A 12,613-nucleotide genomic window follows, 5' to 3' on the forward strand; every position below is an offset into this window, starting at 1 on the left:
TTCTTGCCTAGTCTACTGCAGTGGCTTCTTTACTAGTTTCACTGCTTCTGCTCTTACCTCTTACCACATAGCAGCTAGAATGATCTTTTAAAATATAAATCAAGTTTTGTTGTTTCCTTACTTAAAATCCTCTCATGGCTTCCCATTATACTTAGTATAAAACTTAGATTCTTTACTCTGGTTTACAAATTTGATCTGGACTCTGCTTACTTTTGCAACCCCTCTTTACCCTATATGCTTTTGCTATACTGGTTCTCTTTTCTGTTTTTAAATATATCAAGCTAATTCCTACCTTAGGTCCTTTGCCCCATCCTGTTCTCTCCGTCTGAAATGCTTTGTCCCGTATCATCTACACTTTTCTAGTCATACTGGCTAACCTTGAAGTCTCTTTCCTGCCGCTTTTTTCCTCCATTCTGTGTATCTATGAGCAAATCCTGTTGGTTTTACCTTTAAATATATTCAGAGTCTGTTCACTTTTCATCAGTTCTACCACAAACATTTTGGTCATTGAAAGAGCCTCCTAATTTGTCTGCCTGTTTCTACTGTCTCTGCCCTGCTGTACTTTTCACCTAGCAGATCAAGTAATGCTTTTTTAAAAGTACTTTATTTTTTAGAACAGTTTTGGATTTATAGGAAAATTGAAAAGATAGTACAGAGAGTTCTCATATACCCTGTATTCAGTGTCCCCTGTTCTAAACAATTTATATTAGTATGGTACATTTGTTACAATTAATGAACCGATATTGATGCATTAATATTAACTAAAGTCCATGGTTTATTCAGATTTGTTTAGTTTTTACCTATTGTCTTTCTCTGTTCCAGGATACCACATTATATTTTCTCGTCATGTCTCCTTAGGCTCCTCTTGGCTGTGAAAGTTTCTCAAACTTCCTTGTGTTTGATGACCTTGACAGTTTTGAGGATTACTAGTCAAGTATTTTGTAGGATGCCCCACTACTGCAATTTATCTCATGTTTTTCTCATGATTAGACTAAGGTTATAGGTTTTTGGAAGGAAGACCACAGAGATAAAGTGCCATTTTCGTCATAACATGTTGATATGCTATCAACAAGATCTTACACCACCTAGTCCCCCATTACTTTGCTAAATCTGTCTCCTACTGCTCTCTACCTTATAAATTTCAATCCCGTTCATTAGGGTCCTAGAGGTTTCTTGAACATACCAAGCTTGCTTCTGCCTCAGGGGCTTTGTATTTGCTACTCCTGCTTCCATTGGATGCTCTTCCTCTAGGTAGCAACATGGATCAACCCCTACTTCTAGTTTCTGCTTAGTTGTCACCTTATCAGAGAGATCTTCATTGAATGTTTTATAAAAAATCATGCACCACTTCCATTTTCTTTTATTTCCTGCCCTGCTTTATTGTTTCTTCCATTTATCTCTACATGACATATATTTACTTTTTTATTTGTTTATTGTTTTTCTCCCCTTACTGGAATGTAGCTCCATGAAAATAAGAACTTTGTCTGTTTTGTTCATTCCACTATCCTCAGCCTCTAGAACCATGCCTGGCACATAGTAGATGCTCAACAAATATTTATAAATGAATGACTATCCAAATTATTTTCTAGAAAAATTGTGCCAATTTATACTCCCTAAGCAGTATATTGAAATGCTTACTTTACTTGATCTTGTACAGCATTGAATATTGTCTATTAAAATGTTTGGTTGGTAAAAATTGTTTCTTTTAAATACATTTTGATGATTACTAGTAAAGGAGAGCTTTTGTATATTTTTAGTTGTAAATTTCTTTTTCTTGAACTGCTTCATCACGTTTCATAAGCTATTTTTAAATTGTATGTAACTGTGAGTCTAGATACATTAGTAGTATGGTAGGTACATGAAAATAACTTATTTTATCTTCCTTAGGTTATTATAGTGACCACATCACCAAGTTCAACCTTCGTGCCCAACATTCTCTCCAAATCCCATAACTATGCAGCAGTCACTAAGCTTGTACCAACATCAGTCATTGCTTCCACAACTCAGAAGCCGCCAGTGGTTATAACTGCTTCACAGTCCTCTCTGGTCAGTAGTAGCAGCAGTGGCAGCAGCAGTTCTACACCATCACCTATTCCTAATACAGTTGCAGTAACAGCTGTGGTTTCTTCCACACCATCTGTGGTCATGTCAACAGTAGCACAAGGTAAGTGGTAATTCATCAGGTAATTCTGTCCCTGTGTTTATGGGAATTTCTTTCTTTTTAAATATTTTAATTTTATTGGAGTATAGTTGATTTACAGTGTTGTGTTAGTTTCAGGTATAGGGCAAAGTGATTCAGTTATACATATGCATATATTCATTCATTTTTAGATTCTTTTCTCATATAGGTTATCACAGAATATCACAGAGTTCCCTGTGCTATACAGTAGGTCCTTGCTGGTTACCTATTTTATATATAGTAGTGTGTGTATGTTCATCCCAAGCTCCTGATTTATCCCTCCCCGCAACGTTTCCCCTTCGGTAACCATAAGTTTGTTTTCGGTATCTGTAAGTCTCTTTCTGTTTTGTAAATAAGTTCATTTGTATTTTTTTTTTTTTAAATTAGATTCCACATGAGTGATATCATATGATATTTGTCTTTCTCTGCCTGACTTACTTCACTCAGTATGAAAATCTCTAGATCCATCCATGTTGCTGCAAATGGCATTATTTCATTCTTCTTTATGGCTGAGTAATATTCCATTGTATATATGTACCACATCTTCTTTATCCATTCCTCTGTTGACGAATTTAGGTTGCATTTAGGTTGCTTCCATGTCTTGGCTATTGTAAACAATGCTGCAATGAACATTAGGGTGTGGGAATTTTGAAGAAGACTTTGTGGGTGTGTTTGTATGCTTTGGGTGTGAAGGTACCATCTGTTATATCAGAGATTACCACTTTCCCTCCCCTAGTTTGAGAATGTCAAGATAGTGGGTTACTCAGTTTCCTTACATTAATATCCTTACTTTGAGTTTTTTTTTTCAAATGCACAGTACCTAGTCACCTAGGCAATTATGTAGGTTAAATCTTGTCACCACAAATTTCAAAGGCATATACAAATATCTGTAATATAATGAAAATTTTAAGTGAGGAACTTGAAATTATTTTACTATAGGTTTTTTCAGAAGAAACATTAAATATACAACCTACAACCTCTTCAAAGTAAGTTACCCAATGATAAGAAGTAGGGGGAAGAGGATGATTTCAAGGACATGCCATTCACCTTTTCTTCAGGCTTCTAAATTTTTCTGTATGGGAGGATGATGGAAAGTATTGAGAGGAACTGAGGCTGAACTGAAGGACAATTGCTGCTTAATAGCAGAGGAAAGGAAATGTGGAAACCTCAGTTCCATGTTAGCTTAAATCACTTGAGCTCTCTTCCAAATCTTTGTTTTCCTCTCATAAAGAGCAGATAGCACACTGTCAGAATTTTCTTTTTATAGTGTTGGTAAGTCTTAAGATGGGAATCAGAGGGAGCCATTTATAATACAGAATTCATAGCCATGGTTGTAGTCTTTCAAAGGGAGCACAGAAGCAATATAGAGCAGTATTTAGTGTTCGTTTTCATTGAATTTTACTTGCACAATATATAGCTTAAGATAGGCTGAGACTTGGAAATATCCTAGTTTATGAACTAGTGGTGATGCAGGCACTCAAATAGGCAAACAGTGTTTTTCATAATTGCTTTAGTAATTTTAGTGTGTTCCATATAACTGTTAGCAAGGAAGAGGTTACATAGATGCAGATGCAGTCAGTATTCATTCATTCTGCAGGTCTAACTGGTAGAATGTGAGAGCATCTGTCCTTTTCTGTCTCCAATACCCATTTAATGTCTCAGTCAATGATAGGAAATAGTAGGCTTGAAATTTTCTTTTATTTGTTACCTTAAGTAATTTAAATAAACCATTCCAGCCTTTCTGTTTGTACAGCAGTAAACTACAACATAGTATTATTAAAAATAGAAATAATTTTTATATAGAAAATCTGTATAAATGTTGGTTGCAAACATGATCCAAATTCACCATTTCAAAATTTCAAGGTGATGAGAGAAGGAAAGACCACCTGTTTCCTCACCTGACTGACCCCTGTATCAAAGTTGTCATCCATTGATAGTTGTTCCCTTCTAGTGCTCATCACACAGTTTGCCAAAGTGTTGCTGTAGTAGAAGGATTACTGTTCTTCCAAGGAAATTGTTATTATTTGAGATAAGAGGGGTATCTCTCTTAGTTACTATCGAAATATTTTTAAGCAAAATGAATATTCCATGCTTCTGTTTTTCATTCTTATATTTCTCCAACTATCTTCTGAATCTCTTGGGAACTTATGACTTCCCTATTTTCTCCTTTTTTTCTTAGCATCCTATATCTCTTTGAGTCCTACGTCATTTTAGGGGAGCTAGACATCTCAAAGATTTCTCATAAATTCAATACAGCATGAAAGATGTAAAAGTAAACTATCTGAATGTAGATACTCAAGGAAACTATATGATTATTTTGGGGTTTTGTTTGAGATATTTAATTTAGATATAAGTGCTAAGGAAATTAAGCCTTAATTAAGCCTCTCTGGTTAGTCTTATAGGGGCAGCTGGTCATGGAGGGGGAAGAGTCTTAGTAGCAATAACTTCGTAGCTAACTCCATGTTTATAAGTGTAGAGATGGTTCCAGAGGTAGGGAGTAGGGGGATTGTGTATGGTTGGCTCATACAGGAAGTCTTAAATTCTACCAATTAGAATGCTTATTCTGAATTGGTCATCCACGAAACAGGATAACTGAAATTTTCTTTTTTATTATGGAAAATTCCAAATACATAAGTGGATAGAATAGTAAAATGAACCCTCATTGTACCCATTACCCAGCTTCAAGGATGAGCAACACATCATCAGTCTTGTTTCATCTGTACCTGCTATTTTCCTCTATACATCAGTGACCCGGAATATTTTGAAGCAAATCCCAAATATCATATAATTTCAGTTATAAATACTTCAGTATGTATCAAAACTCACAATACCACTATCACATCTAGAATTTTTAACAGTTTCTTCATATAATAAAATATTTAGTTAGTATCCAAATTTCCTTGATTATGTCATAAAAGAATTTTTTAAAAGTAAGATCTAAATAAGGTCCACACATTGATATGGTTATATCTTTTTTAACTCATGGGTCCCTCTTCTGTTTTTTTCTTTTCTTTTCAAATTATTTGTTGAAGAAATCAGTCATTTTTCCTGAGAGTTTCCCGTAGTCTGGGTTTTGCTGATTTTAATTCCCATGGTTTAACAGGTTCTCCTATTTATTATTTTTTTATTAAATTTGTTTATTTTATTTTATTTATTTTATTTTTGGCTGCATTGGGTCTTTGTTGCTGCACACGGGCTTTTCTCTGGTTGTGGCGAGCAGGGGCTACTCTTCCTTGAGGTGCGCAGGCTTCTCTTGTTGTGGAGCACGGGCTCTAGGCATGTGGGCTTCAGTAGTTGTGGCTCACGGGCTCTAGAGCGCAGGCTCAGTAGTTGTGGCGCACGGGCTTAGTTGCTCCACGGCATGTGGGATCTTCCCGGACCAGGGCTCAAACCCATGTCCCCTGTATTGGCAGACGGATTCTTAACCGCTGTGCTACCAGGGAAGCCCCTCTCCTGTTTATATTTCCATAAAACTGGTAGTTAAATCAAGAAACTTGATCAGATTCAAGTCTGATTGTTTTTGGAGATATGGGGAATGAACGTTCGATAAGTGGTATTCCTGATGTGTACCTATAAGTGTATTTAAGTGTACTTCCTGTGCATCATTTTAGGAGGCACATGTCTGGTCTCTAATGATATTAACATTAATCGGTAGATATAAGTATTACCAAATGTTTTTATAGCTATTGGTAATCTTTCCCTAGATCATTATTTTATTGGTAGTTGCAAAATGAATTTTATCTTCATTTTCTTCATTTATTAGCTGGAATTCTTAAAGAACTTTAACTTACTACCATGGGTTATCCTGAGGTACAGTTCATACAGGAATTATTTCTGTTTATTTATATGTTTTCAGATAATGAGATGGTTCAGTGACCAATAAGATTTTTGTTCCCCGTATCATTAAGATTTCTGATGTCTGTCAATCCATCACAAATATTCTTTTGGTGCTCAAATTGTCCAATCTGTTGCAGTGGGAGCCTCTTCAAGTTGGCTTCTAAATTCTTTTGACACAACCACAAAAGACAAATTGATCAAATTTTCCTTTTTTGGGCGGCGTCTATTTGTAGTATCAGTTATTGAGAGGAGTGTAAAAACCTCCAGCTGTAATTGTGGGTTTGTACATTTTTCCCTTTGTCGGTTGTTGTCACATGTATTTTGAGCTCTGTTATTAGGTGTATGCACGTTTAGGATTGTTGTATATTCTTGATGAGTTGACTTCCTTTTTATTATGAAACGTTGTATATTCTTGATGAATTGACTTCCTGTTTATTATGAAACATTGCTCTTTTTCTCTCAGTACTCCTTATTTTGGTGTTTACCTTTTCTGATATTAATGTAGCTACTCCAACTTTCTCGTAATTAGGGTTTGCATCATATTTTTCATCTGTTTACTTTTAACCCATCTGTGCCTTTGTATTTAAAATACATCTCTTATGAACATTGTATAGTCAGGGCTTACTTTTTTATCCATTCTGACCATCTTTGCCTTTTAATTGAAGTGTTTAGTCCATTTATATTCGATATAATTATCAATATGATTGAGTTTAGGTCTACTATCTTAATAATTGTTTTTTATTTGTTTTCTGTATTCTTTGCTTTCTTTTCTCCCATTTTACTGTCTTCTTTTGGATTTATTGAGTTTTTTAAGAAAAAGGATTCTATTTTATCTCTTACACATTGGCTTATTAGCTCTACTTTTTTGTTCTTTTTTAATAATTGCTTAGGGTAGGGTTCTCAACCTCCACATATGGACATTTTGGACCAGATAATTTTTTGTTATGAGGGGCTGACTTGTGCATTATAGGATGTTCAGCAGCATTCCTGGCTTTTACCTACTAGATACCAGTAGCACACCCTCCTGTCATAACAATAAAAAATGTCTCTAGTGATTACCAAATATCCAGGGGCAAAAGGGAGAGCACAATTGCCCTGGTTAAGAACTCAGCTCTAGAGCTTACATTATACATTGTAAATTGTAACAGTCTGTCTTCAACTTCCCATATTGTATTTGAATCTTCGAATAATACACTTCTATTTCTATTTCTGCTCTCTCATCCTTGCACTCTGGTTATCATACATTTTAATTATATATATCATAAACCCCACATTGCATTGTTACTACTTTTGCTTTAAACAGTCAATTTTCTTTTAAAGAAATTACGGAAAGGTGGGGGGGGAGTCTTTTATATTCACCAACCTCATGTACTTTTCCTACTCTAGTCCTTGGTTTAGCCATTTCTCTAAGGAGACCTGATTCATTTTAGTGGAAAGTGATAATTAGAAGAAAATTTGGGTGCTAGATATGCTCATTGCTAAGGGGTGTGTGTGTGTGTGTGTGTGTGTGTGTGTGTGTGTGTCTGCATGTAGATTTATACACACACGTATATACATCTATATTTATTTCTATATGTTGAAAACTTTGGGTCCATACTGATATGTCCAATTTCAAACTCTGCTTGTTAATTCTAGTTTTCTCCCTTCTTCAAAAACCTAGCTTCCATTATCTTTCATATACTTACTTATTTTATCAGTTCCCCACTCTATAACCAATCTGTCATTGTTGCTGCTGTTGCCTCTACCTTCATGCAGATACCTTCCTCATTCCACTCAGGTTCTAACATCTTGCAGACTTCTACTTCACTCCACCTGAGTTCTGACACTTTCCCCATGTCACCCTTTTGCATGATGTCTTTCTCACCCTGCTCAATTTTGACACCTGTGCCAGGCCACCCTCCTACCCAGAAGTCTTCTTCACCCAGTTTGGACTCTGATCCCACCCCTTCCTGTGGACATCCTGCTCAAGCTTTGAGAACCTGTGCTAGGTGGCTCACATTCATGGAACCCCTGTTTATCCTACTTGAGTTCTAACTCTATATGTGGCACTGTACCCTGAGCTCCCACAGCATGTACTCCCTCCTCAACCTACTTGGACTCTGACTCCCATGCTCAGTCAGTCTCTGCAGTGGGTTCTAACACCCCATGCTTAGCCATTATTCTGCTTAGCCATCTAGTTGTTCATCGTGCTTTGCAGCATCTGATGGCTTTAGCACTAAATTTTTGTGAATCGAAGAGCAAAAGGAAGAGGAAGGGGGCTTTTTATTTGTTAAAACAAAAATAACATTTATTACAATTTGTAATGATAGATTTGTGTGATCATTTGATTGTCTTCTCTAACCTTCCTGAAGGTAGGGACTGTTTCATGGATACAAAAGAGTTTCCCAAGGATATAGCATAAAGTATATGCTCAGTAAGTTTTTATTGAATGAATAAATATCTAAAGGAATTAAATACTTTAATAAGATCACACAGCTATTATGAGTTTATGTGTTGAAGACATAATTTTTTTTTTTTTTTGCGGTACGCGGGCCTCTCACTGTTGCGGCCTCTCCCATTGCGGAGCACAGGCTCCGGACGTGCAGGCTCAGCGGCCATGGCTCACGGGCCTAGCCGCTCCGCGGCATGTGGGATCTTCCCGGACCAGGGCACGAACCCATGTCCCTTGCATCGGCAGGTGGACTCTCAACCACTGCGCCACCAGGGAAGCCCTGAAGACATAATTTGAACACAGTTCTCTGATTCTGAAGTCACCCTGACTGCCTTTACATTAGATACTTTTCCTATATAATAGGATATAGAGAACGTAGATTAGTTAGGGAGTTACTCATGTGCACAGTTTACCTCAATTAATACAAGAGTTCATTATGAATGCAATATAAAGGTTAAAGTTTTCACATCGTTTAAAAATAGTGTGTTTTACTTGAACAGCACTTTATATTCATTAAGTTATAAAATGTTGGTACTGAAAAGGGCTCCAGAGATAATCTAGTTCAGTACAACTAAGCAGTATAACATACACATGTCACCAAGATCCTAGCATTCAGGGAGGGATGGGAGTGGGCAAGGCAGGAGAATGTGTAAGTAATGTGAGTCAGCCCTCCAGGTGATTCTGACTACATCTTTCTTTTGTCTTCTCTCAAACTATTCCTCAATCTATGATTTTTACCTGATCCATATAGCAACCCTTAGAGAATTATAGGGCAAGGAAAATTCAACATATGGGGAACCTGAGAGGGTCAGAGTGACTTCTCAAGGCTTCTTCTTCATTTTTATTATTCTCCAGAAACATTTTACATAAAAATGTGATATTATTTAAATTTTTTTCTGTAATACAATGTAAATGTCATAGTGGGGCTGTGGTGGAGGAAGGAGTGAAATAGCCTGTTTGATAATTGGAACTTGGTAATTAGGCCATCAAATTATCAGTTTCTTTTCATTGTTTTATCAGTGCTCAAAAAGTTGGTACGGAGAGTTATATTCTATGTAGGTTCTTTCTGTGAGGAGTATTAATTTACTTACAGATAATAGTCCTATTGTGTTGTTGATGAATTATAAGATTACTGATGAAAAATCTTGGAGAGGGAAGAATTTCTGTCAGACTCACACATCTTTACTGAAAATTGTTGGTATTTGCTACCTACGCATGGTTGCTAATATTAGTATTGCATTGAAAAGAAGTGTCTTAAAACCTTGTATCACGAGAATTTTTTTGCTGTGGATATATTGAGTAGTATGCCCACTTGTAACTTTTCACATGATTATGTAATGACCCAGTTCTCAAGAAATGATTTTATTTATAGATAATTGGAAATGAGACATAGAAAAGCTGTTGTACTTTGCCATGCTGAATAATTCGAAAGGTGAATGTTTCAGTGTGAATTATTTTGTCTAATGCTATGTTTAAATTGACTCATTAGAACCTGAAAAATAATATTCGAAAAACTGTACTACAAATAAGATTCAAAACCTAGTTTGCTTTGTCCTTTTTTTTTTTAAAAACATCTTTATTGGAGTATAATTGCTTTACATTGTTGTTAGTTGCTGCTGTGTAACAAGGTGAATCAGCTATACGTATACATATATCCCCATATCCCCTCCCTCTTGCGTCTCCCTCCCACCCTCCCTGTCCGACCCGTGTTCTTTTATTCACATTGAGAACCTGTGTTTTTTAAGAGAAAAACCTATTGAGAAACATGTGTGAGAACATCCTGCCTGATACTTTGTTTCTTTTGTTTTGACTCTTCACCAAGGGAAAATCAGTTAGTTTCTTGAGTGTTAGAGCAATGATGCTTCCCTTGCAAAGTTTGAGGACTAGGTATAAAATATGTAAAATACCATAGACATTATATCTGACACTAGGTGCTTAATAATCATTATTTTTGTTGATTTACCTAGTTTTAAGCTATTACTTCCTACAATAACCAGAACCAATCTTCACCAAGGGAAAATCAGTTAGTTTCTTGAGTGTTAGAGCAATGATGCTTCCCTTGCAAAGTTTGAGGACTAGGTATAAAATATGTAAAATACCATAGACATTATATCTGACACTAGGTGCTTAATAATCATTATTTTTGTTGATTTACCTAGTTTTAAGCTATTACTTCCTACAATAACCAGAAGTAGCTTTAATTATGTTTTACTATTAAATGTTCTAATCCTTACTCTTCTATAGGTGTATCTACATCAGCAATCAAAATGGCATCAACCAGACTTCCTTCTCCCAAAAGCTTAGTGGGTGCCCCAACTCAGATTCTTGCACAGTTTCCTAAACAGCATCAACAGTCTCCTAAGCAGCAGTTACATCAAGTACAGCAACAGACACAGCAACAGGTGGCCCAGCCTTCTCCGGTATCTCATCAGCAACAGCCTCAGCAGTCTCCTTTGCCACCTGGTATCAAGCCTACCATTCAAATCAAACAGGAGTCAGGTAAATGGAAAATGTTTCAGGAGATGGTAATTCTTCCCCAGTCACCAGTTCTCTGAAGATTGCAATATATATGGATTCACTTCCACATACAGTTTCCTCAAGCATTAGAGTTTTAATTCCAAAATATATTTTGAGACCCTCCTGTTGGAAATACTTACATAGAGAGAACTGGTGCTTGGGAATAGAGAAGGGAGAAAAAAGCTGTTTGCACAGCAGGAAGAGGTTTTTTTCAGTGAACTCTCAGAAGAGATAAAGGAAGCCGAGGAAACAAACCCAGACTTTAGAACTATACTTTGGAGCCCACTGGGGTTATGGGAAGTGAGCAGTGGAAAAATTAGTCTGGGGAGTCTTGTGTTAGAGGCCGTATTGTGAATCTGGCGTAAATTTGTCATGGGCAGAGGTGCTAAGATTAAAAGACATTGTGTACAGTGAAGAAGTTTGTGGTATAACAATTTAGCAGTTTATTGAAAGCATCTCTAGCACAGTGGGAACGCAGGGGTAGGAGGCAATTACTGTTAAGTTATCGAATCATAAAAGTATTGAATAGAAAGGCAGGTAGGATGGAGGCTTAGATACAGGGAGACGAAGAAGCATCTTAACGTACTTAATATCTTTAAGAAAAGAAAATGGATTTTTTTCCTCCACTGAAGCTGGATTTTATTTGGTGGTAGAAAAGGACTTTGGGAGATGCTGACATTTTCAGTTTTTTGTTTGTTTTATCTTATTTTATTTTATTTATTTATTTATGGCTGCGTTGGATCTTTGTTGCTGTGCGCAGGCTTTCTCTAGTTGCGTCGAGTGGGGTCTGCTCTTTGTTGTGGTGTGTGGGCTTCTCATTGCGGTGGCTGCTTTTTGTTGTGGAGCATGGGCTCTAGGTGCACGGGCTTCAGTAGTTGTGGCATGTGGGCTCAGTAGTTGTGGCACACAGGCTTAGTTGCTCCACGGAATGTGGGAGCTTCCTGGACCAGGGATCGAACCCATGTCCCCTGCGTTGGTAGGTGGATTCTTAACCACTGCACCACTAAGGAAGTCCCTTGTTTTATTTTTTGATAGGAACATTTTATTATTATTTTTTGAGATGTAATTGACACATAACTTTGTATTAGTTTTAGGTGTAACATAATGATTTGATATATGTATCTATTGCAAAATGACTATCACAATAGGTTAGCATCTATTACCACACATAGTTACAATTTTTTTTCTTGTGATGAGAACTTTTAAGATTTACTCTCTTAGCAACTTTCAAATATACAATGCAGTATTGTTAATTATAGTCATCATGCTGTACATTATTATATCCCCAGCACTTATTTATCTCATAACTGGAAGTTTGTACCATTTCACCTCTGCTTCATACCTAGTATGAGGTATGGATAGTAATGCATTGATAGACATAGGGAAATTGGTCTGTAGTTTTCTCTTTGCCTGCAGTCTCTGTCAGGCTTTAGTTTCAATGATATGTGTGCTTCCAAGAAAGAATTGTAAAGTTTTCCTTTTTAAAACGCTCTGGAACTTTTTCTATTAAAGGACAGCTTTATTGAGATATAATTCACATACTATTCAATTAACTGATTTAAAGTGTACAGTTCAGTGGTAGGTAGTATATTCACAGATATGTGCAACCATCACTACCGTTGATTTTAGAACATTTTCATCAGTTCCAA

At 36.4% G+C, this 12,613-nt stretch overlaps 1 protein-coding gene across 10 annotated transcripts in view; it reads left to right on the forward strand.

The window, feature by feature from the left end:
- EMSY (EMSY transcriptional repressor, BRCA2 interacting) overlaps nt 1-12,613 on the forward strand; it is an 81,393-nt gene that overhangs the window by 24,541 nt on the left and 44,239 nt on the right. For all 10 annotated transcript variants that reach the window (XM_079928436.1, XM_079928438.1, XM_079928439.1 and 7 more), the window contains 2 exons: nt 1,888-2,164; nt 10,692-10,946. In XM_079928436.1, the coding sequence (XP_079784562.1) occupies nt 1,888-2,164; nt 10,692-10,946 (532 nt within the window). The remainder of the gene's footprint in view (nt 1-1,887; nt 2,165-10,691; nt 10,947-12,613) is intronic.

The sequence above is a fragment of the Stenella coeruleoalba genome, assembly GCF_951394435.1.
Source record: "Stenella coeruleoalba genome assembly, chromosome: 8".
NCBI classification, from domain to species: Eukaryota; Metazoa; Chordata; class Mammalia; order Artiodactyla; family Delphinidae; genus Stenella; species Stenella coeruleoalba.